General features: G+C 41.0%; 1 protein-coding gene across 4 annotated transcripts in view; it reads right to left on the bottom strand.

Annotated features, from left to right (window-relative positions):
- Window positions 1-25,868, bottom strand: part of ARNT2 (aryl hydrocarbon receptor nuclear translocator 2) — a 95,809-nt gene that overhangs the window by 43,543 nt on the left and 26,398 nt on the right. For 3 of the 4 annotated variants that reach the window (XM_077185444.1, XM_077185445.1, XM_054642015.2), the window contains exons 3-6: window positions 21,649-21,696; window positions 18,604-18,648; window positions 15,885-16,098; window positions 13,828-14,041 (exon numbers count right to left, since the gene is read on the bottom strand). In XM_077185444.1, the coding sequence (XP_077041559.1) occupies window positions 13,828-14,041; window positions 15,885-16,098; window positions 18,604-18,648; window positions 21,649-21,696 (521 nt within the window). The remainder of the gene's footprint in view (window positions 1-13,827; window positions 14,042-15,884; window positions 16,099-18,603; window positions 18,649-21,648; window positions 21,697-25,868) is intronic. The other variant, XM_077185446.1, reaches the window with a different exon arrangement.

The following is a 25,868-nucleotide window of genomic DNA, read 5'->3' as shown; positions in this document are numbered from 1 at the left end:
CTTGTAATAAACCAGTTGTTCTCCAAGCAGGAGATCACTGTGTGATCCAGGAACCTCATGTCAGCTGCTGTGACAGGAAAGGGCTGGCACACAGGCACACGGAGCTGAGGACAATGGGCAAGTTCATTATTTGGGTAGAATTAGAGCAGCCACATAAAGCTCTTACCAGTGAAGAGATAACAGATTCAAGTACTGAGGACACATGCCAGAAACATTTCCTGCAGGGTGTTTTTCAGAGATGCTCTAAAAGCATTCTCATGATGATCAAGGGGCAAATGCTCACGTTGGCACTGATGTGTCCCTTGCGAGTGCCAACAGTGACTGGATTATGCACAAACCTTCTCCTTTTGGGTCTCCAATTGCTACTGAAAATGTTCAAACTCGTCTTCTGTGCTTGCAATGTTTTGAGATGAACCTAAGCCAAGGACTGGCGTGGGCCTACTGAAGTTCATGGGGTTTCAAATCTGGGAATTTGGCTCAAATCCACTTTCACACAATAGCACCAGCCTGCTAGAAAATTTTCCTCCATGTTTTTGCACTGTATGCTAAGGTTTATAGCCTGGTAATCAAACAGTCTGTTCTTTTCACATTTTTCAGATTGGGTTGGGTTTTTTGTTTTGTTTTTTTTTTTTTTTTATTCAAAACTTCATAAACTTCAACATCTAATTCTACTACAGATGCTTTTTTCTCTGCTGGATTCCCAGTTCCTAAGAATGCTGCAGTCTGTAACTAGAAAGAAGGGTTGTTACATAAGCAGATTCTTCTGCAAAGATTTCAGTGCAAGTTGAAATGGTTTGGTCTAAAACAACCCTACAGTGCCCACAGCCAGTCTGCAACATGTTAAAACCCAGCTCATGGATCTCAGAAGAAATTTGGTTTGGCCTCATGTGCACAGAAATACTGCTGGCAAAGCACATGATACCATTTTCCATTTCCCTCTAACTCATCAGTAGATGGACTCCTGTCTTGCACAGAATCATGGATCTGATAGGGAAACAGTCTGAATTAATATATGGACTCTCACATTGACCTCAATACCTTCAGCAACCCAGCAAGTTTCACCTTTCAGATGATATTGTCTTGTCTTACAAAGAAGAAGTTATATATTTCATAATTATTCTCAGCCACCGATTGTCCACATATTTCTTTTCAGGAAAAATAAAATAAAGGAAAAACTAAGTTTGGTTTGGACATGATAACAAAAGATGACTTTGTGTTCATCAAAAATACTCCACAGGCTGCTCAAGGAAGACAAACACAACACAGGAATACTGCACCCAAAAATCCTTATAAAAACTAAAACCATCTTTATCTTACTATAAAACCGGAAAAAGCAAGACCAGGATGGAGGAAATAATTAAAAATAAAAACAAAGTGATGGTCAAGGTACTGTTGCTGCTGAACACAGCTCCAAATGTAAGCTCACCCTCAAACTGAAAGGTCAGAGAACAAAGGATTTCTGTGGTGATGTACTGTATTAGTACATTATGTTCTCAGAAAATAGCAGGAAAGATCAGCTTAAAAATCTTTGACTGCCCTAGAGTTTGTAGAGAATCAAGATCCAGGTCACTGTTCAAGATAAACAGTCAAGATACAGAAGGTGAAACTCTTCTTGAACCTGCCATTTATCAGTTTACACATATGCACTGACTACAGCTGAGCATTCAGCTTTACACACTGAGGTGCTCAGCTGACAGAGCTCTTCTTCAAAACAACAGATGCATTACAAATGCATAAACAAAACATCTCCAATAAGGCTAAATAGCCTAAATTTGATCAATTTATATAAAATTACTCTTGATAAGCTTATGCCAGAGCAATTCTTCTGCATTAATTCAACAATTAAAAAATAAATTTACAATGTACGCCTCACAACTGTAAGGGATACAATTTTGTCTTGTGTTTAGTGCAGCTCAGCAAGTGCCTTAAGCTCTATTAAGTGTAATAAATATACATCCACCCTGTGGATTTCAATATTAAAAAAATTACAGAACACATTAAGAATCACAACTGCTTTGCAAACACAGCATTTGAAGTCTCTCCTTCCAGGAACTCACATTTACATAAACCAGATGAAGTTTGCAACATACAAATAGAACAATATACAAATTTAAAAAACCCCAAAACATGGACAGCCTTTTTTCAGCATTCTGGGGTTTATTATTTACATAAAGGCAAGGCTCATAAAAGCAAAGCCTTACCTACCACACAGATACCCATATCAGAGTACACACCAAACAACACAATCCTAATAAAACTGTACTGACAGAAAAATGCATCCCTCTGCCCCCTCATCAAGAGGAAAGCAAACCCATGAGCAACAGGAACAGCATCAATACTCAAAACACAGCTGAACTTAACACCATCCTGACTTAAAATTACAAACTAAGGGCAGAAGCACCAGTCTGGCATCAGTTACCCAGTGCACCCAGAACCTGTGCTGATTTTTAGAGCCTGCCTCTCTTGCTCACAGCAAGGTCACAGTGCAGCTCCCAAGGCAATAGCCACTAAGCTGCTGCTTACTGTAACATTCCTGCTTCACATCTGTCAGAGAGTGAATGGTCTGTTCCCAGACTGTCTCCCCTGTGGTGCAGGAGCCCCTGGCTCTGCCTGGAAGGTGTCTGGTAGCATCCAGGTCATCCCCTGCTGGTACCACACCAGAGTCACCACTCCATCCCTGGCTTACAGGAAACTGAGGACATGGCAGGGGTGAGCTGGGGGGACAATGACAAAAATGGACATATTCCTATTGTGTGGAGATGGTTGATGCAATCTAAATTTTCCATAATATTAATATTATGATCTTTTCAGAATTTTGAAGGACCAAGAAGCACTGCAGGTGGAAATAAGGTCTCTCCAGGTATACTTCCCACTCTTGCTTCCCAGCTGGTCTGACTGTGCAGAGGATGGGATGTGCCCACATGGGATTGCACCCTACCAGCCTCCTGTACAGCAGCACAACACTTACACCTCTCCTCTGCCACACAGGAGTTTGTGCCTGGTAAATTCTCCACAAGAATGAAGCCAAGGGGACATTGCTGTACAAATATCCCTTGAGAATACAGCAGAAGTGTAAAATCAGTCAGCTCACACTGCCTGGAACTGCATCAGGGACCACACAGGACTTCCCAGCTGTGATCATACTGCACACATACCAACCAAGAAACTTGTGGGATGGCAGGGATAAAATGCAGTTGCTCTTGCTCTTTGGCTCTTGCTCCAAAGCTGGCACTGCCTTCCACCCAAATGTTATGAGACTGCTTTAGATCCCCCAGGCTGGGACTTCCCTGTCCCATGTGCTGGGGGACTTCCCTGTCCCTGCCAGGTGCTTGTTTTATCCTGCAGCAGGAAGCAGCCCCATAGCCCTACCCCATTGCACACACCACTACAGTGCAGTACACTGATAAATAAATGTACTGACATACAAAATAAATAACTGGTTTGGAGCATGGATTTGCTGTTAGCAGACATCACAGCAGCTCCCAGAGGACTTTGACACCTTTACTGTTATTTTAAAGGTGAGGACAGTGAACCCAAATGAATGATTTCTCCTGCCTGCAGTCAGTCAGCAGCAGAGGAACAGGGCCCAAGCTCACATGACTGACAAGAGTTCTCAAAATGCTGCAGATGTAGATAAAAATACTCAACAATATAATGCACAGTATTCTCTGTAAGTCTTTATAAATCTCATGACACCTATATGTTTAACAGGGCACAATCAGCTTAAATTTATGCTTCCAAGAGAAGACTACAGACTAAATGTCTTATTTACATGCAGTAGTAGCCTCTGGATATATCAGTATAAAACAAATTAGCCCAAAGGCCATGAAGATGGCTCCTCAGAGGGCAGGAGCACCTTTGCTATAAAGAGAGGCTGGGAGAGCTGGATTGTCCAGCCTGCAGAAGAGAAGGCTCTGGGGTGACCTTAGAGCCCCTGCCAGTGCCTAAAGGGAGCCTCCAAGACAGAAGGAGAGAAACTTTCTACAAGGGCATGGAGTAAAAGGACAATGACAAATGGCCTTAAGCTGAAGAGGTTTAGATTAGACATGAGGAACAAATCCTTCACTCTGAGTGTGGCAAAGCCCTGGCACAGGTTGCCAAGAGAAGCTGTGGATGCCCCTTCCCTGGAGTGCTGGATGGAGCTCTGAGAAACTTGGTCCAGTGGAAGGTGTCCCTACCCATGGCAGGGGGGGAGCGTGGAATGAGACTTCAAGGTCCTTTCCAAGCAAAACTATTCCATGGTTATAAATATAAACCATCAAAGCTCACTCTCCTCACTGGCCTAGCTTCTCAGGGGGATTACTTGAACCTCTCTAAATATGTTAAGGTTTACATCATCTAATTGCAAAAGGCGTTGTATAAGCATTAGAGTCAAGTTATGACATTCCTACAATAGAATGAAGAGTTGAACCAATCAACAGCAAAGTTTAAAAAAATGAAAAATAAGTAATGCAACTGAAATGCACCTATTTTTAAATATCTGTCTGGTCTCTACTTACCAACTGGAGACACTGACCCACAAGGGGAAAATTGAAAAGCTTTCTCACCTCCTCTTGTTTTTCAATAAGAAACCCCTCATGCTACACAGTTGTTTGCTTAATACAACTTGTTATTACAAAAGCTCATGAGGCTGAAAAGTCCCTGCTGTGCCTGCCTTCATGTTTGACTAACCAGTCTGCATCATGTCATTCTCCACAGTGTTGGGCAAATATGCATCATTTTAATTAAATTAAAAAGGAAACTGTGTGGGCTTTTGAGCCTTGCTATTCAGTTAATTTTCAGGGACTATCTGAAGGGATAGTGTTACAGATCACATGCAAGTCTCTTTGCTGATGGACCTGGAAAAACTGGACTTGAAACTGGAGCAAATAATTCAAAGCATATGTTGAAAGTTAAGTTATAACACAAAAAAAACCCTCAAAAAACCAACCCATAAAACACTTTAACCAAATGTATTTGAACTCTCAAGAATGGTTACTGAAAGTAAGGGGCACATTCAGAATATTAAGTAAAATAGCTTACTGAAGCCCATACAGATCTGTAGACATAAATACACAGCATCTATCTGTGATCTCTGCAGGTGTTTTCATTCCCAAAACAAGTACCTATGACAAAGTTCATGGCTCCATGATTTGGGCAGTCGAGGTACCCCTTCTGTGACAAATATCAGATGTACCTGAAGGAAAGACTGAGACGGAGAAAACTATCACAGTAACACCTGTACAAACAGCTCCTCAAAAGAAAGCTGGACTTTCTAGAAAAAGGGTTGGAAACCCCAGAAACTCCAAAGTACCATCAGCAGATACTCCCAGGACAGAACAGCTATCCAAAACAACACTGAAATACGTAATTTATTCTTTTACCATTCACAGCTGCATAATAAATCAATACACAAACGTTGTAAGTAGCTTCTAAACTAATCTATTTGCTTCACTTGGATGCTCAACAAGAAGCTTTACTGAAAAGCCCTTTTGCCAAAAAAGCTTCAGCTCCTGGCATTCTATATTATTTGTACTTCATTATCAAACTCAAGTAACTGGGATTTATGCTTTGTTAGTAAATACTAGTATTGTCTGAAATCTGGCTGTGGTGACACACCATGGAATAGTTCATTAGAGGAAATAATGACCACAAGATGACCTTGTAAGATACATTGCTGTGGACAGAATTAAATTTAAACACATGAGAAGGGAAAGAGAGGGAGGAGAAAAAGGCTCAAGGATGCTGTCTGGTTGCTTTTGCAGGCTACTTCTTTAGTTCAATTAAAATAAAGTGTGTGTGGCAAAACATCCATTATAGGTTTAAATTCTCTTTTTGAAGACTCCAGACACTTAAAAATCAAAAGCAAAAGTCTCCACACTATGAAAATAGAAAGAAGAATGTTTGGAGACATAAGTTCACATCCCAGGGACTGCAATAAAACAGATCAAACTAAAGAACTCTGCCCATGGGCCATGCTGCCACTGGTTGTGAGCTGCCACATGGGAGGCTCTTCCCTCCACACAGCTCCAAGCAGGGCATCAGAGAGGAGCCAGTGGGAGCTGTGGATTCAGCAAGCTGGTGGGAGGCCAGGGCAGGACCAAAGACCAAGAAATGCTCTCTTTGCTGCCAGAGAGCTGAGCCTCAGCTAAGGATGGAGAGATGACAGCAGCACAGGATAAACCAATTTTACAGGTGGAATATTCCTACACACAAGGCACCCCTCCTCCCCACACCTCCCTAGGCTGCTACTACAGCTCATCATCAATAATAAAATATTTCAGTGCCTTATATTGACTTCATTGAGACAACACAACAGTGAAAGCTCCTGTTCCACAAGGCAGATGTCAAAGCTGCATTCTCCCAGCAGCTGTTGCCATCAAAGCACTGAAGAACCTGAGAGGGTTGCAGGTTTGCCAGTGCCAAAACCCTCCAGGCACACTTGGACTGTTTTACTGCCAATGTGTTAACCAAGGAAGTTGTTCAGGTATTTGTAAAACTCCAGTATTTTTGAAAGGGAGGAAAACCCCACTAACTCCATATATCTCATCGTGTTTAACAAAACAGAGGAGGTTGAACAAATATTGAACATTAAAGAAGTACCCACCACCCTTGAAACCCAGCAAGTGAAAGTGATCCAGTCCAACATCTGTGATAACAGACCCAAGAATGCAGCAGTTTCCAAGTAGGAAATTCAAGGTGAAGACTGAATAGAAACAGCAACCACAAAACCCACTTGCATGTGCACGTCCAAACACATGAAAATTCACCCTAAAAGCATTCCCTAATGCTAATCAGGTGTAGTAAGTTTGTCTCAGGAGTACTAGGCTAAAGTTGTTTTCCTTGTTTTGGTAAAAGTATGTACTGACCTCTTTAAACCACCATTATAATTACCAAAGTAATTTTTAAAAAATGCAATTTATTATCACTGGTTTTTCTTCCAGTACTATCCACCCAAATGGAATGTGTCAGCAGCAGGGAGACCACTGGGTCACTGTGTTTGTGTAAGAGTTGCTTTTGACCTGCTTTATACATAGTTGGCTTCTCCCAGCATTTGGGATTTTTTTTCCCCCCACAGAAACAGTCCTAAAGACCAAAGGAAAACAAAATTATCTTGGAATGTTTGAGAGATTAAATGTACCATACATTTAAAATATGATCATTTGAAAGTACCAATTTTTTGAGAGCAGACTGTTTCCTCTTATGTCTGTGTTACTCTCTAGTGTGCCACAGGGCAGGAATAGTACTCTAGGATGCCCTACAGTCACAACTTCCTTTTTTCCTGCCCTAAATCATTTACTTGCAAACAGAATAGGGATGGAAGAAGCAGGACATTCATTTCCTCCATCCTGCATGTAAAAATCCTGCGGGCTAAACAGACTGAAGCTGAAAATCCACAAATTCCTATGCTTGGCACTGCCCAAGTTCTAAGGCCATCTCTGGCTGGCACTGTGACCTTCCTGCTGTGAGAACAAGCAGTCCACAAAAATATGGGCAGGTCTTTTTCTCTGGAACAACAGCACAGCAATGGGCTGGTGTGGATGGAAAGTCTCACATCTGAAACATCCTCTTCACTCCCAGCAATGCAGCAATGCCAGTGGGACCACATAACTCTACTGAAAAACAGGTATCACATGATGATTTGGTAGTTGTCAACAACAAGGCAAACCTCTTTCCAGATTTCACACTTAAAAGACAAAAAGATGCCTTGCCAAAATGGGCTTTTCTACAGTAAAAACAGACTAGAACCCAAAATATGCTGTTCACATCAACCACTCATATACATTCTATACATGGCAGTAGTATGTTTCAAGAATTGTTCCTTCTTTTTCAGGGCAACCACAGTGCTGAAGCATCTATTTTCAGAAATCTCTGTTACCTTCCATTGCAGGTACAATAATCCTGACACAGCTGTCTCCAGCCTCCAACCCTCCAAGGAATAAAGTGGGGGCTGTGTGGGTATGTGTGGGTGGGTGGAAAATCCCATAAAAAAACTGAGTCAAGTCTTGGACAGTTCTGCAGAGACATAAAAGAATTCAGGACATATCATGTCTGTGGAAACTTTCTCTCCTCCCCATCCCACCAGCTCTGCTGTGTGTTGTTTACTGGGTGCCTGCTTGTCTTCACTCTACGGGTTGTGATGCTTCACAGACATTCAGTGAAAACCTCTGTTGTATGCTGGGATAAAAAGCACAAGTAGCTATTAACTCTCTATAAACAAAATATTATACAACTCGCTCCCTACCTGCCCAGAGACAACACTTTTACTAGGTCAGTCACCCTGTACTAACATGTTAAAATCAAAAATGCAGGGATCTGGTTTTAATTCTCTGTTCTCTGACTTTCCAATCTGCTGGGCTGGGCACGTTTCACAGACAGATGGTTCTTTAGGGTTCATGTACTTAAAAGAGCTCACAGACAGAAGTAAAAAAATAAATAAATAAGGAAATGAAATGCTGTCAGTTGAAACAGCCCTTCACACACAGAGTACCTTTCTGATGCATAAACCTCTGACAAATGTGCTCTTCAGAACCAAAGGCTACAGAACAAAGTCCCAAGGGAGCTCTAAGACAGCTTCTTGTTTAGTCAATTGTCTTAGCAAAAATACGCTTCCCCGAAAAAAGGGATTTTTAATTTCTTTTCATTTTTTTTCCCAGAGAGTATTAAGAGCTCTGAGTCTGAGTAGACAAGTATCAATCTTTGACAAGTATCTTAATGTCTACAAATGACAGACCTTCTGACAACATATTTTTGGTATAGACCTTTCAGCACAAATACTTGCAATAGACATTTTTACCCCTTTTTTTTTTTTTAAATAAATAGACTGATTCAATTTTAAAGTGGATGTGGAGAAACTAATACAGTGGTTTGCCAATAGAGTGCAGAACTCAACCCATGCATTGTTTTGATAATATATTACTTTTCCATTAAGCATGAGTTTTACTATTACTGATGATGACATTCAAGGCAGAACAGGATTGTATTTGCCAGGACTGTGTTTCTTGTCATGGCTCAACTCAGTCTTTGAATTTCTTTGGAGAATTTTCTATGTGAAGCCAAATGGGAGTCTCATCCAGCTCTTCTCTGTATCAGCTGGAGTTCTAAATAATTCATGGCAAGTCAGAGTTCAAAACACATTTGCATTCACTTGGCTGGCTGTCAATATGAGAACCATCCTCTTCCTTCTAAGAAAGATCATGCAGAAATCAGAGCTGGAAAACAGACATGGCAGGATAGGGCAGCTCACAGAACAAACAATCCTGATTTTCAGGAAGATTATGTGTTGAGGAGAAAAGTTAGCCCAAATTTTCTCTTTCTCATGGTTATTTATCATCTGTTCAGTGCTGTAGAATGCCTTACTCTGCCTCTCCACTGGTGAGCCACTGGTCTCTGGCACTTCCCTCTTTCAAGCTGAACAGTTTTCTCATTTTCACAATTTGACTCTATCTGCAACATTTGGATTTTGTGGCTGTGTCTACAAACTGCTCGGTAACAAGGGTTTGCAGCTGGACAGAAAACTGCCTAAGCTGAAATCATCACTGCAAGACAACATGTTATGAGACAGGTTCCCCAGTCCAAATGCTATGCTTGCATAGCATGGAGTGATGCTTCCATAGTATACATGAACCACAGAAAATTGTCATATAATGCTTTTTTCTTCTCAAGGGATGCCTATCAGCTCAACTTTTGCTGTGGTCAGTCACCATTTCCATCATGAAGTTCTACTTTGTTGCACTTAAAAAATATGGCAATAAAAGATCTTGCCAAGACTAAACTTGGCATACAAGTTCTGTCCAGAAGTAACCTCAACTAATCTTTGTCAGCTAGCAAGCAAAGTGATTTAGTCATTTTTAAATCACTTGAAAATGAAAGCTGTAGAGGTTCTGGTTCTCATAATTTTCACTGCTCTGCACTTTCAGCACCCCCTAACTGTTCAGCTGGAACAGTTTGCAAGGACTCCTGGAGAACCCAACTGTCCTGAGGAGCCTTTGTGTCATGGGTGGGATGGCAAACGCTGCTCCCTGCCTCACCTAGGCACAGAGGCTGAAGGGAGATGTTATAGCTGATTTCTATGTGCTGTGCTGCCTGCAGCCCAGAATTGAAGGTAACAAACCTGGGTGTTTCCCATTTGCACCACTGGAGATGCTGGGTGCAGGAACAGGGATCTTGCATCTCAGACACATCATGGAATCACTGGGAATATTTCCAGGCAACCATAGAGAGTTGTCTGTGTTCATCACTCTATTCTTTCATGAACTACTTATGGAGAATTAGATTTGTAGAAATCAGTCTTGCAAACTGCTCTGGAACACTGCATTTTAACAGAAGGACAGTCTACTACAGTACTTGCTCAGTCATTTTTTGGAAAGCTAATGTAGCAGAGGAATTCTTCAAAAGTGGCTTTGACACTTAAATCTAAGTTCTGTCTGTTCCCTGTACCATTAGATATTTGCTGTCTGCAGCTGAGAGGCTCTCACTTGCACTGGGACTGAGCCTGCACCTGAACCCAACATGCCCCAAGTTCCACAAGTGCACCCTGAGCACAAAGAGCTCTCTGCTAATGGATCCTCCCATGGGATCTGATCTTCATCCATATTTGAAGTGATTTATTTTGACATCTGCAGATTTTCAAGAACAAAGAGGGAAAATGAATTATCACTCTGAATATCTGCCCCATTCTGATTAATCACGCACATGACGCACATAAAAACTTCTTGGGAGCTCAATTTTTTGCCATCATCACGGCTCAGCTGCTCTTTTCTAGATTATTTGTAACTGTTCATACACTTCACAGTTCAGCTTTCCTGTTGCTACAATGTGTTAGCAATTAATGCACAATAAACAAGCAGACAATTGTTCTATTTCCAGGGAATAAAGTCTCCAAGGACACAAAATTAAATATAAACTATCCATCCTTCCCCATATCCTAATATTTCAAGGAAGAGCAAGCAATTAACTCCCCAAACACACCACGTGGTTGAGGCCATGGTTAACAGACACTTCAATTTGACATATATTTTACAGGTCCTGTAGTCCTGTCTGCTCCTAACTATTCACTTCCTGCTTCTCCTTGGTGTTAGCACTCACAAGAGTTTGAGAAACCCCATGATCAGGTGGGCCAAAGAGTTGTCTCTACCAAAACCAAGGGGTTTTAGCTTAGTTTAGCTTTTAGCAGGTCAACCCCTTGATGTGACTCATATGTAAGTACCACAGAAATGCCAAAGGAGGAGAGGGTGAAATGAGGTGAGGATTGCATAAGCTGTGTGGCTGCCAAAGAAATGCTCATGTGAGCACAGCCCCAGTCCCAGCCTTATTCCTGGGGGCAGAAATGTGAGCAGGAGCCTGCTTCCTCCACTGGCTTATTCTCAGTCCCTCCCCATTGGCAGTGGCAGCCTCCCAAGTTCTCAGGGTCTGGAACAGCATCTCTGGGTAGCAGGACTGCTAAGAGGTGCTGGGAAAATCCCAGCAATACCACACTAATGATCAGCACTTGTAACAAGACAATTACAACCAAAGGACACTGCTCGGATCTGCTGCAGGGCAAGTGAAGTTTCTCCTGAGTCAAAATGCTGTCATTGCCTTCCCAAGCTCAAGGGCTGAAGGGGGACGTTATAGCATTGAGAAAATGTACCCTGAGAAAATGAAGAAGAGAGCAAAATTAAAAATCAGAACTCTCACTTGAAAATCTTTTCCCTAAGCAGATTCTGTGCTCAACAGCCAGATGTCACCACGAGATGAGGATGTTCTACTGCCTGTAGTGAACTTCACTCTGAGCAAAAAACACTCTAGATGCAGCTGACTGGCTTGTGGTTTCCATCACTTTCAAGCTCTACATTGCCCTTTGTTCTGCATGAAACATGCCTTTGGAAAGCCAAGGAAAACTTGGTTTAATAAACACCAAATTAGAGGGAATGCATTTGCCTCCTTGACATCTTTTGAAATGTCACTAAGACACACGTTATTTCAGGTCACTGCAAGATTTCATTCAGTACTTGTTACAAAGCTTCTGCTCTCCATATGGCCTGTGCTACATCAAGGGAAGTGTAACTGGCTGAATGGACTCTAGAATCACCTTTCTCCTAGAAAGCTATCTCAAAGGAGCAAGAATGATGGTGCCTGATGTTTAGAAACAAATTGAGGCTGGACTGACAGTCCTTATAGAAGACTGCCTCTCTTATTTTACAGTACCTTGTGGAGTGGAAGAAATACAAGTTTAAAATAATAAATCTAGAACTTTCTGGTGGTCTGTATGTTCCACAAACTGACAGAACTACTTGTAAACAAAATTACTGTACTTCACCAGCCACACCTTTAAAACAAAAATATTTAAAAAGCTGAGCAGGCAACCCTGCTTTCCTCATGCTGGGCAAATGTTCAGCTGTCCATGTACACCAGATTTACAGGTCTTCTGTGTCAATCTGACAACTCCAAAAGATTCAGTCAGGGAAAAGATTTAGCTCTATAAATACTATTGAACTGCTCTTTCCACTGGCAACAGATCAATCCAGTGCAGAAGAAAAGCCCATAGCTAAGGCTGGAAAAAGTACAGAGTTGGGTTTTCAGAAGCGCTCTGCATTTGTCTAGCCCAGCTCTGGTTTGAGCAGGTTAAGTCCCATAACTGAGCACTTTTGGAAGTCAAAACATGACTGTTCACTGAGGCACTAGAGTAATTGCTTCTTGGACAAGATGGTATGAATGTTAAAATGTATTACAGGCTACATAATAAAAACAGAGGTTGTGCTCTTTTGCAAGTCTCGTGGTATGAAACTCAGCTGTTTTGCCCTGCACAGGTTTCCCTAACTGTTCACTTGGTTCCTTTCCATCTGGAGTTTCACCACAGAATTTTGCTTTGAGCTTCCCCTTTGAATAGACAAAAGCTCTGCCAAAACCACATCACATTCAAACCACAGGAAATCATGAATTTGGCACTGTTTTGACATGGAAGCTGTAAACAGTGTGCAGGTTCACTCAAAACTGGATCGCTGTCCTTTGAGTTATGAAACACAACAAAACTTCCAGCAAACCAGGTCAGAAATCTTAACTACTAAAGCAAAGAGAAATTATGTGACTTCTGCAAGGATCAGGGGTTTTTTGAATATTATCCCCTACATTTTTCCCTTCAGCTATAAACAGAATACGTGAAGAATAAAAAGAGAACTTTCCTCCTTTCCAAGTTTGAGTTACCACTGGATTTAACTAATTCTCACAGCTGTACCATACACATATCCTGTTAAGACAAGGTAGGTTCCTATTGGTAGCTTTGAGCATGAATAACTGTAAAAGTCAGAGTTGTAGATATGAATATGGTTTAGTTTTACATGCAACATGATAGGTAATCAACTTTCAGGTAATTTACACTACTGCACAGGAGCCTCATGATTAAAATCCAGTATATTTTTAGTTGCCAAACACTGGATTTTTTCCCTTCAAGATTCCAATTAGCAAACCACAAGGAACTTGTATGAAAACAGAAAAGTCTGAGGTATGATTTTTGACTTCAAATTAAACACTGCTCCAAAGAAACACATACTTGTAAAGAAGTCACAAGTTCATTGAGGATGAAATGAAAACAATCTAGATTTCCAGACCAAGCCTGAGAACAATCCAGATTCCAAACCAGAGTTTGAATGCAGGGCTACGTGAAGGTGGTTTGACTGAAGTCAATGAATAGGAAGCAAAATGCAGTCACTCAAAAGAAGGTTTACATTACTGTACTGCCTGCAAGAAAACACAATTTAATCTAGCGGAGTTTCACTTCAACCAGATTTTTACACCTGGCACTCTGAATGCCAGGAAAAGCTCTCCAGGATCCTGAACACCCAGAGGCACACATCAGCCGTTTCTGACCTGTCATGGAGTTTTCAGATGTACACAGTTGCTCTCGCAGCTTTTCCACATCATCTGGATGAACCTGCTCGTACAAAGTGCTGCCAAACCATTCCGACTGCGGCTGGTTCAGCACGGGAGTCACCGAGTCTGACACGTAGATCACTCTTCCCGTCTCAGCTGCAACTACAAACAGGAACCCATCTGCAGCCTCCAGGATAAGGTGTTTCAGTTCCTTCAAAAGAAAGGATTTGATTAGAATGCCAGCAAGGAAAAGGAATTAAATATAACATCTGTCACTGTCAGAAAATATTGTTTTCTTGTGATCTTACTAGCTGATCAAAACTGAGAGAGAAATTTTCACTGATGTAACAACACAAACTTGCAGCAAGGCATAAATTGCCCATCTCAATAACAAACAACGTTTTATTTTCTGTTATTGCCTTTCCTCTGGTGATCTCCATGCACTTAAGGAAAATAAACAACTAATACTCACTGCATAATCTGTGACAGGCATCTAACATTAAAAAATAAAAAGATATTTCAGAGTACAAACAGAGGAAATGAACAGCTCTAACTCATGGCAAACTCATCCCTTAATTAAAAATTCTAAATAATTTAGTTGGAAAGAAAGCAATAAGACTTTCTAGTTTGGTTCTCCCTGCTCCTGCTCAGGATGAGCTCTGTTTGTAAATTAAACAGTCACCAGATAAAAGGCAGAAAGTGTAATGGAAATTAGGAAAGAATCCCCAGCCTCTTCTTCCATTAAGGGCCCTGAGCCACTACACAAGAAGGTTCTGGAGGTTTTCCAGCCTGTGAGTGTGAAGCCTCAGCATCACCCAGAAATACTCCCTTTCCTTAACAGAGCTTGAAAATCTCTCATAGCAAAGGATGACAACTACCACTCCAATTCCTGCAAAAGAAGCCTGAACAGGCCTTGGTGGCTCCAGTGACCACCAGAGCTTGTTAAGATCCTGCACCTGGAACTCAAACATGGAGTCCCATTCCAGGTGGGATGTCTCAGCAGGGTTAGTGTTCCAGTGGTAGGTATTAGCTGGTAAGGTGAGGATAAAAATCTGGCTAACTACTAAGAAATTGATAACTCATCTCAAGAAACACTCAACAGATTGTCAACTTCTGCTGCTTTGTTATAGAGAAAGCACATTGATCCTGAACTACTGACTAAACAAAAAACAAACCTCATAGCACAGCTGGCCACGCTATACTGAGGATGGTATAATCAGTTTTGCACATTATTAAAAATGATGAAAGCAAATTCTGTAATTCTGCAAGATTAAAAAAAAATTGTAATGAGAAGTGACTAGGGTGTGCCACCAGCAGAATGGCACAGTCCCTCCAGAAACACAATCCAGGAGAGCTGGAACAAGCAGTCATGAGCACTGAGGGGTCAGCAGCAGCTGCTGTTTATCTAAGAGAAAGAAGCATTGCCTCCAGCCATAACTTCCATGTGTAAGTGCTTAAATCACTTCAGACCACAAAAATGAACACTACACCCATAGGACTTCAAATATAATGGAGGTGGTAGGAATTTTCAATGTGCTCAGTAAACACAGTTTTCCTTCAAGCACTGGGTGCATCTTCCTCCTTCCATCAAAAACGTAACCAAGAAGCACCTTGGCCAGTAGAGATGGGATTCATCTCTGCTCAGTTCAGCTGCTGGGAACTCCAGCATTAAGACAAATGATGTTTTCAACCTTCCTCTAATCCCCAGAGAGAAAGGCAGGTACTTCCAGACTAATTTTTACTTATTTTAGTGAATCTCTGTTAGGATGGGAAGAAGCCAGATCTGAAGGTGAAAATTCCTTTCTGCAAAGCAGTGAGTAACTTGTTTTTCAGATGGACAGATCTCAATGGTAAGAATGCCAATTTGCTTCTCCAAAAAGAAAGATCTGTCAGAGTGTTAAGATCAAGTCCAAACAGTCACCAGAAAACTGTCTGAATTCACACCTTGGATACCGGTACTAGCTGCTACACTACTGTGCAGGATCAAGCTGAGGCTCTATGCCTTTTAACACCAAAAAAAAAACAGGGAAAACCAACATTTTTGTAAATTCTACCTGTTCAGTAAGAAAGGAAGGCTTGTAAGCTCCATCAGTAGATTTGTTTCCAGTGCCCCTCATGGATTTCATGTGGGAAACGGCCATGCGAAGAATGGTCAGCTTGTCGGGCTTGCGAGCCAGGGCGCTGCACGTGGGCACCATGTCTGACAGCTCCGTGATGTATTGGGTCATCTTATTCCTCCTGCGCCTCTCAATCTCACTGTGATTCTCCCTGAGCATTTAAAGAAACACCAAAGCAACAGAAAGAGATGTGAGCAGTGTAAGAATCTCAATTGGAGGTAATGAATCATAATGCTTCGCACTTGTTTTGCTGTTTGCACCCCGGGAGAGCAAAGTGCTTTACAAAGCCAACCACTGTTATCCCTCCGTTTACAGACAGAAAATCCAGGCCACAGACAGATAAATATGATTTGTCCATAGCTGTGAAAAGAACCTGTATTTCTATTTATTGGCTTGTGGCCTTAATCTCTTAAACAGTTTAATCTCCTTTGGTTTAAGGACAAAAATGAAGTAGAAATATGTGAGGAGCTAACATCTGCCAACTCCAATCAAACTCCCAGATTTGCTTGATGCATCTCTCAGCTTCTCATAAAAGGTGTCCTTTAGAGGAAACCTCTCACTAACAACTGCATCAGGTCAGCAGGAAACATCAGCATTGACTTATGAAAAAAGCCCACTCAGTGACAACACAGATCCCAAACGATGCTGTTTGGAACACCCCACATCCCTGCAGGGAGTTACTACATGCCTGCAGGATCAGACTGCAGCACTGGGACCATATAAGTGATAACACTACATACAAAAAAAAAATTCTAATAAATAAATGAAGTACAAAAGACAGCAAGTAAACATCTGGCTTGTCAGACATAGACCGGAATTTATGTTCAGGGACGATTTAGCACAGCAGGGAAGCAACAATGACAGTACTTGATGCTGCCCCAAACTGGGCTAGGCTGCAATGTTCTCATCCTTTAGAGAAATCATATGGCTGAGGTGGTGAGTCAAATTTGAGAAATCCCAAAATGGACACCCACCAGAATCTTTCAGAAATAAACATCTCAGAGTTCAGTTTTCACATTCTGGAAATCACCACTGCTTGATAAGTATTAATGAATCACACCCATATATACATCTGAAATGGTCCAAATGGACCTAGAATGCTTCAGTGCCCAGCACTTATTCTTCTCATACTGTACCTGTCAGGTGGCAGCTAAATACAAGTACACGACAGGTAGATGATGCTTCAGTTGTCAAAGCAGCATCTTCCACTGATTTCAATGAGCTGTGCATGGCATTGTCTTGTGGGATCGCTGGCTGATCCAACAAGATGTGAGAGGTGATCACTTGGAGAGTCCACCAGCATTGACTGATGTGATAACACAACATTAAAAGAAACTGCAACATTCGTAGGAGCTGACTGCTATGAAGACTGACCATGAAAGCAGAAGCTAGGCTTGGCACACTTTTTGGATACTTTTAGGAATCAAGTCTTTTCTTAAAATGCAGGAAAGAATTGTATGCTGCTTCCTGAAATAGAGGAATGCAAGTGCTTGCCCTGCTTTTTCCTGCCCCTGCACATACAGGTGTTACATGCATGAGGCACAGTCTGCAGAAACAACACTTGTTAGGGCTACATGCAGAGTTACTATTCCTATGCTTACTGTGGGATGCAGAAAATCCAGCTATGCTCAGTAAATTACAGCCAAGCCTTGCCTGAGGTCACAGTCCAGGACACTGTAATAGTGAACTTTTCATTTCAGCTGGCTGAGGAACAGCCCCGGTGTGGGTCTGCACAGATGTAGGAGGGAACAGGGGGAGCTGGGTCACACCCACAGCTGGTGTGACAGTGCACATGTACACAGAGCACATGTGTGTACATGCCAGCTGGTACATGCAGATAAATATGGACACAGGGAAGATAAAAGCATTTTTACATGATGAAAGCTTGCTCTAAGTTCAGCATTTTCACAGAAGCGGTGGTTAAGAAAAAAAGAGAGAGAGACAAAGAACAGACAGATTCAACATACATTTCACACTTCTAAGTACATAATACATTGTCTACCACTCAAGTATTTTAGTACTTCTGGACACTGAAAACAACCATTATAGAGACTAAACAAAGAGACTGTAAAACTTCCTGAGAGAAAAGGAGTATCCCAATAGTCCACTTCATTTATGATCTTAAAAGCTAGAAAGTAACAGCATGTTAATCTACTGGCTGTGGAAATGTTCAAGCAGACAATACCCCAAAAGTTTCCTGAAACTAGTTCAAATTTAAAGCCTTAAAGGAAAAAGAGGGGCTGTGCTGCTCTTCCAAAGTGTACGTCCTAGGAACCCTGGCATTCACAAACCTGTACAGAATGATGTCCTAATTCTGTAATTTCTAACCTTGTTTTTATACAGAAATTACAAAGGGACATTAAATTTTGGGATACAGGGGAACTGATCCAAAACCACTATGGGTTTGTACTTCAAGCAGTTTTGGAACAGCCAAAAGATCAGTATGAACAGCATCATATAAAAGAAAAAAGGGGGCAAACCATATTTGACTTCTCTTTTTCCTACCTTTCCCTTCTGTGTCAGCACTACTTTGATCATCATCCCACCTAAAACAGAATAACCATCTCTCTAAGCTAAGGCACACGTACTGAGGTTTTTTGGACACGAACATCCCCCTCTTTTCTCTCAGCAGAAGACCTCTACAGGACACGCCTACCTTGCAAACTTTTCCTTATCACCAGTGATTTGATCACCATCATACCTAGAAACAAAAGATAGTACATCAATCAACAGGGGTTATGCATTGAGTGATAGCCAACACACAGCAGAAAGCAAAAAATTCAAAACTGCAAACTATTACAAATAACAGCAAGAAAAACAAGGGAATGAGAATGATACAGCAAAGAAAACACAGAGCCTGATCCAAGCCATGCCAATTCAGAAACTTCATTTGTATATTTAAAAAAAAGAAGACACATTTCAGTGGATTTAAGCAAACACTTTGACATACACTGATTTCTTGGGAAACTTAACAAGCAGCACCAGTACAGAAAACACCAGTGAGCTTTTATCCACAGCAGGCCATGAAATATTCATTGCTGTGCTGGAAGTGAAGGGGCTGTATCCGTTCCAGCTTGCAACCACAGCTCCCTCCATTCAGCAGAGGGCACTGATGGTCTACAGATAACACAGGAGGGCAGAGACATGGCTGAAGGGCGATGTCTTATGTAAGGGAAAAAGTTCTGTAGGTACAGACACTGCACTGGCTGGAGGCTGGCAAAAGGCAGGCAGGTGAAACTGCTGGGTAAATAGAAGTGAAATTTAAACTGGCTTAATTCCCTAGAAGTAAACAGGCACCTCACTCCTACTCAAATCAACAGAAGTTGGATGCCCAGGCAGGTATGTGTGGTGTTTGAGCAGCACCTTTATGGAGGAAACCCAGACCAATGGGACTTTTGTCCTGTGGGACTAAACCTTCACTGTTTCTGAAGCATTGTCCCAAAGACAGGCAGCAATGTGACATTTCGGTAAAAAATGAAGTGCTGCTCTTCTTTCTCTTTCCTAAAAAATGCACTAATCATTTGAAATTGGATTTTGCTAGTGTAGTTATGGAAAGACTCATTTGTTTGAAACGGAACTGCTAGTTCCAAAACACAAAATGTAGGTTTTGGAAAACACAAAAATAAGGTAATGGCTTTTCTAGAAGTGAAGACTATAACTGCTCAGGAACAGTTAAATCAGATTTTGTATTAGAATTACATCTTTCCAAAATGATGTAATTTGTTACAATAGCCAGCCTATGAAGGTCCCATGTATTAGCTAAAAAAGTAATACATACAGCCTAAATGAGCATGCTTTCCTCTTCTAACAAATCAATAATGAACTTTTACTTTTTTTCCTGTCTGAAATTAATTAAAACGAATTTTAAGGAATCCACCTATGCCAGTTCCTCATTCAAACAGTGAAGACAAAGCAAATCTTGAGCTGTATTTCTTTATGCTGTGTTCAACACCAGCACCTTCAGAACATTCAAGTGACAGCACCACTTCATTCCCCTTGACTCTGCCTGGAGAACAGACTGAGGCCAAGTAATTTTCAGCAAGAAGACCAATTGAATGAGGAATGGGCACATTACAGGGGAAGCACATGCACAGGCTCTGTGTGAGATGGGGTGGCATGCAGGGATACCTGAGCTGAGCTGGAAGCCCTGAGAAGCAGAGTGTGTCACCTGCCATGGGGCACTGAGATAACACCACTACTCCTGTGCTCCTGCCAGCCTGGGCCTTGGCTACTCATCCTTCTCTGCAATAACTGAAGATGTTATTGCCTCCAGCTACTGCTTATTCCCTTCCAGTCTCCCAGCTGACCTCTGCACATGTGCTCCTTCAGGCACTTCTGTCAAAGCCAGCTGGGTTAGCTTCAACATTTAAACAGCAGCTCTTTGACAACTGAATATTTTTGACTGAAACAAGCTAGGAGTAAGTCATGTGAGCAATCTGGAGAAGGGAACAACTAGAAGAGGATGTCTGAATGTAGCCCTGGGTGTCTCAGCATGGTTTTTCTGTACTCTCTAAAAACAGAACAATCTGGGGTCTATACAGCATTTAAGACTTAAATATCAGATTTTGATCTGACACCTAAAATCAACTGAGTCTAAGCACAGCACAGCATACCTCTCCATTAAAAGCAATAGAATTACTGGCTCAACCCACCACCAAATTTTGAAAGGCCAAAACCAGAATGGGGAAGGACCAACAACATGGGTATCAGTGTGCTCAAAAACCCTGATGCTTGTGCAGGCACAGATCAGGTCCCATTCCTCACAAATCTTGTTCCCTTAATATGTGTCTTCTAGCAAATATTAGGACCAAGCCCTCAAATCACCAGTTTTAACAGAGGGACTGGTTCTGTAAATGACATCAACCAAACAAAAGCACTGCTGGTCTTGTCCAGTAAATGATGATATGGTGTCACAGTGGATCTTCAGCACACTACTCTTTCAGACTGGAATGACCCTGTTAAACCCTACAGTGACAGCTGTGCTGCAACATGGCTGCTGCTACAGAGCTGCAATTACAATTTGGATAATCAGCAGTTACCCACAGGCCTCAAACTATCTACACCCCTCGCTGCATCTGCTTGGTTTCTAATGAAAAAATGCAAACAGTGTGACCAGGAAAAAAAAAGAAAAAGTGAAAAAATGGCAATGAGGCTTTACTGTTTATTTCTAGCTTTGAATATTCCATGTGAATTTGGTCAATTTTTACTATTTTTGGTCAATTTTTACTATTCAGTTACACCTAATGGTACATAACATAAAGCTCACTAATTTTTAAAAAAACAATCCACCTCTATGATCTGTCAAATTGTCTTAACAAGCAATTAACATCTGAAATAAATCAGAAATGAAATTTCATTTTCAGTGGCCAAAAGACAACTTCAGCAACGTCAAACAACTGAAGTCCATCTACAGCAGTTGAAATAATAAGCTAAAAATCACAAGTTCTCATTTGATAAAGCTGCAGAGTGAAACTGTGACACACAGGCTGTCAGCTTTATAAGCCAATAACTACATTAGGCAGGTTTCTGCCAGAATGCCTAATTTTCAGAGGGAGCTGATAAAAAGAGTAACTAATATTTGAGTTGAGTTATTGGCAAGTTCTTCACCTGTATTTATATTGATTTTCAAACATCAGTAATGAGCTGTCTTTCCCCACTGAAAGAAATCACTGATTTGGCCAACTGCTTTGTAAATGCTCACCTTGAAAATTTGCTGGGCCCCTCCCCATCTTCATCATCAAAGTCCATTCTGTAAAAGCAAGATTTCCAAATCAGCAATCAAGGCATTGGCAATGGTGCCATGAACATTCAAGCCAGCTGCTCTCAGTGTTGTTAGATTTGTGTTTTGCCTAGAGGTGCTAAGGACTGAGGATTCCAGTCCTGCTCATCCCCTCCAGAGCTAAGAGCAGCTCATCAGCTGATTTATGTCCCAGACCTTCTCAAGGCTGTGGAAGAGCTGAGTTCTTCCTTGGGCCAAATCCCTTGAGCCAGTTTGGATCCTCCAGGGAGCCACGAAAAGCAGGAACCTCTTTCTTCACTTCTTACACAGACAGACTAGGAAGATTATCTTCTGAATTTAGACATCTAAATAAGATTCTGATTAGGCAGTGTGATTGTATCATAGTTATTATCACTACAAAGTTATACAATAGTATAATTTACAAAGCATTTTAGACATTTGTATACCTCTAAAAAGAGGTGGATAAATATTTATATCCCCAAATATAAGGATGTAACTCTGCTATTAAAGTAGACAGTCAAGCTGATACAAAGCTATCATATACAATTATTGTATTAGTGTATTTATTTTAATAAAAAATACATTAGTATGATTTACAGACCTTGATCAATCACTTTTAATTTGTGTAGATAGGAAATTATAGTTTTGTTTTGCAAACATTTTCTCAGATTTCTTTAACATGCTAAGCTTTCTAACCTTTCAGTGTAGTAAAACTTCATACAATACAGATTCCATGTCTCTAATACTGTTCATATTAACAGGTTCTATTAAGGGCAAAAACCCTTCAAAGTGACAATGATATTTATCTCAGTATTAAAGTGATTTCTACCAATGACAAATTGAGATTTGTATGTCCACAGTGTGGGAACAAAAATGCAAAAACAGTCTCTAAAACTACATCAGCAAAGAGAAGTGCCAGTCAGGCACTACCCTCCTAAATTCTTCTAAATTCTTCCTTCTTAAATTCTGACAACCAAGAGAGACTGGCCCATAAAAGATGTGTCTGAGTCATAGCAACCTCTGTACAATTGGAATGAGGGCAGCAAGTCAGCACAGGAATTGGACATTGGCACTAGAAAAGTTACAATAATATTTTCCAGATGGTAACAGTGATTATTCATTTCTGGAGGAAGCAAAGAGAAAACCATTTTCCCCAAAGAGCTTTAAGAAAAGCTGTGTATTTAACTTGCTTAGCTTTGATGCAATCGTCATTTTCACTATAAATTACATCTTTGCTCACCTAATTAGCACCAAATCCAGTTCCAAGGTCTGTGATGATCCCTCAGCTGCCTCATGCAGAACAGCACTGACCCCCAGTGGCCTCAGCTCTGCCACAGGGCTGCAGCTAAGCCAGGACCCAGCTGCTGCTGGCACCTCAAATGTGACCTTCAAGGCTGGCACCAGCGGCCTGAATCCCCCTTGATTCCCTTGCAGCACTCCCAGAAATTTAACATTTACACATCTGGTATAGCCCAGGGTCTCCTCCCACCTACCTGCTTCCTCCCCATATGCAATAATGTGACATTCCAGAAAAACCTTCCCATTTATAGGAATTAGAATGTTTCTGCCTGCACTGAAAATGTAGAAGTCAACGTTAAGGAGAGCTGTTTGTATACAAGGGAAGGGCAGCACCGGGATGGCTCTCACAAAAGCATCACACCCTTACCTGGGTTTCACTGGCAGCTGAAACACATCTGAGAGAAACACCCAGTTTCAAACTGGGGGTAAAGGCTGCAGACAAAATTATACACCTGTGGGGGAAAGCCTTTTCTTGAGGGATTTTAAGAGACACTGCTTTAAACTGGGACAGATTAATTTTGTTACTCTTTTCCTTCCTCTCCAGTACACTGAGATCACACGCCTTGCTGGATATGATTCTATGATTTATTTAGCTTCCAGCCAAATACTCCAGCTGAGTGCTAAGGGATGGGTTTTCTCCAAAAATCAAATATTAGCTGTACTGCATTTAATCTAGTTTATTATTACTGGAATATAATGCTGGGAATTAGAGATGATGATAACAGTTTAAGGCTTGATCCTGCTACCTGCACTGTATCACCACCTCTGAGGGAATGAGGGCAACTAACACACCTAGTTATTTAGATGGTTGGATATCAGCTGCTTCCTTTAGGAGATTCTTGATGGGTAAATATCCTCAGGTAACACCTCCCACATTTATAGTGGGCTCATCACAGCAGAATCTGAATGCATAGGGTATAACATCAGTCTGCACCAGACTAAGTCATTAAATAATGCCTTTGCTTTGTTAAACTACCCAAACCATTTATTTCATATAGAAACTGAACATAAATTTCATTTAAAATATCAACACTTTCAAAAAATGCAACAGCAAATGTATCTCTGTTCCATCTTTGTTAATAACACATTTCCTAATTTCACTGTGCAAAGTGAAAAAACTCTTTGAAACATTAAGAAACCCCTTCAGATATAAAGTCATTGATTCCAGTGTCCTGCCTGATCCACTGTGCTTTACAGCAAGGCAGAAGGAAAGGCAGTGAATCAGTTGTAACCTTTAGCAGAACACAGCAGAACACGTAAAAATAATATTCCATCAACCTCCTCATACCATGACAGATAAGATCTTCTGTTTAGATAGAATATACTGCACATTAGCAAAACAGTAGAAGCAGCCTCCCAGAAGACAAATGACATCATTTCAGAAGATTCAGAAAGACTATCTTTTATCTTCATTTAAAATTCCCATTAAAAAGAGGCTTTAAAAAAGAGCTGCACTATGCTCTTTTGTTTTGAAGAGACAGCATAAATCTTGTTTTCCTCTTTCATACTGTTCACATCAATCGTGAAAAGGCCTGATGCATGAGGTACTTATAAAAATGTATTTTCCTTAGAAGATGTGTGGCTACCATAAATACAGTAATAAAAATACTTAAAAAAATTAATTATTCTCAATTAGAAATATTTTCATTAAAAAAACCCTACAAACCAAAACGCCTCCAACAAGGTGGACCTGCGCAGCTTAAAAAGATTGACATGCAAGAGGATTTCAACGCTGCAACAAAATTACTATGTAAAATTCCCAAGAAATGTCAAAAGATGCTTGCCATGATTACACAGCGTAGGAAGAGGGCAGGCAGGAATGGTCAGGAGCAAATGCACTGAGAAGCAGATGGGGATCTGTATTCGAGCCTTTTATTGAGCACAATATTGAGGGGTAGAATGGTGGAGTGAGGTCTCTTTTCCCCAGGTTTTGATAGTTTTGGTTCAGAGAAAAGGCAAGACTACACCATGAACCAAAACAAAACCAATGCAACTGAAACCAGCTCATCCAAAAATCCCCAACCCTCCCTGCCCAAGTACAGACAGCCCAGCAAGGTGAAAAAGCCCCTTATCCTCTAATACAGCAAAGCCTGAATTAAAACCACATTAAATAAAGAGCTGAGGGTGCATTGATCTAAGATAGTCACTGACCACTGCAGTGCATTATCTTATGCTGTCACTTTTTTCTGTGAAGTAGTTGGTATAATTTATAGAAAGGAAAAATATTTTTCCAAGCTCTCAACGAAGCCAAATGCCGACATGGCAGAAACACTTTCTGGACAGCCAATGAGTTTAAACTCATCTACATTCAAGTCCACACAGCAATTATTCTGCCAGCTTGCATCAGCAATTATGAAAAAAGAAACAATTTTCAGAGATAACCAAAACTGGGAAAGCTGGCTGTGTATGCTAGCTCCACTCCTTTATGTTAGGCACAGAACACTCCTAAAATGCCCAAGGACTGAGGTGTACCGAGATGTATCACCAGAACAGCAGAGAAAGGACCAAGTGTTAGCTGCAACTTTGTTCAAAGAGAAGCTCAGAGGAATTAGACACAGCAGGCATTCTTTCCCTCAAGGTCTGAATAAACACAGTGGGAACATTAAAAAAAATTATAACAATAATAATAATAATAAAAAAAAGCACTCTCAGCTCAGGCTTGGAGAAAGGCAATTAGTTCAGAGCTATGGTGCACAGATGAAATAACATGATCCAGGTATAAATGTGAATCTATACTAATTTACTCAGTGAATTAACATGTTAAAGACATTTAAAATAATTTGATTTTATGTTCCTCCCACCCTCCCCTCACTTCACCTTCTCACAAATAGATGACAATACTTAAAATTCAACAGTTAAAGCATTTCAATTAATATCAAGTC

The sequence above is a fragment of the Agelaius phoeniceus genome, chromosome 13, assembly GCF_051311805.1.
Source record: "Agelaius phoeniceus isolate bAgePho1 chromosome 13, bAgePho1.hap1, whole genome shotgun sequence".
NCBI classification, from domain to species: domain Eukaryota; kingdom Metazoa; phylum Chordata; class Aves; order Passeriformes; family Icteridae; genus Agelaius; species Agelaius phoeniceus.
Note: the sequence above shows the minus strand (reverse complement) of the source record. Positions and strands in the feature narration are given on the sequence as shown.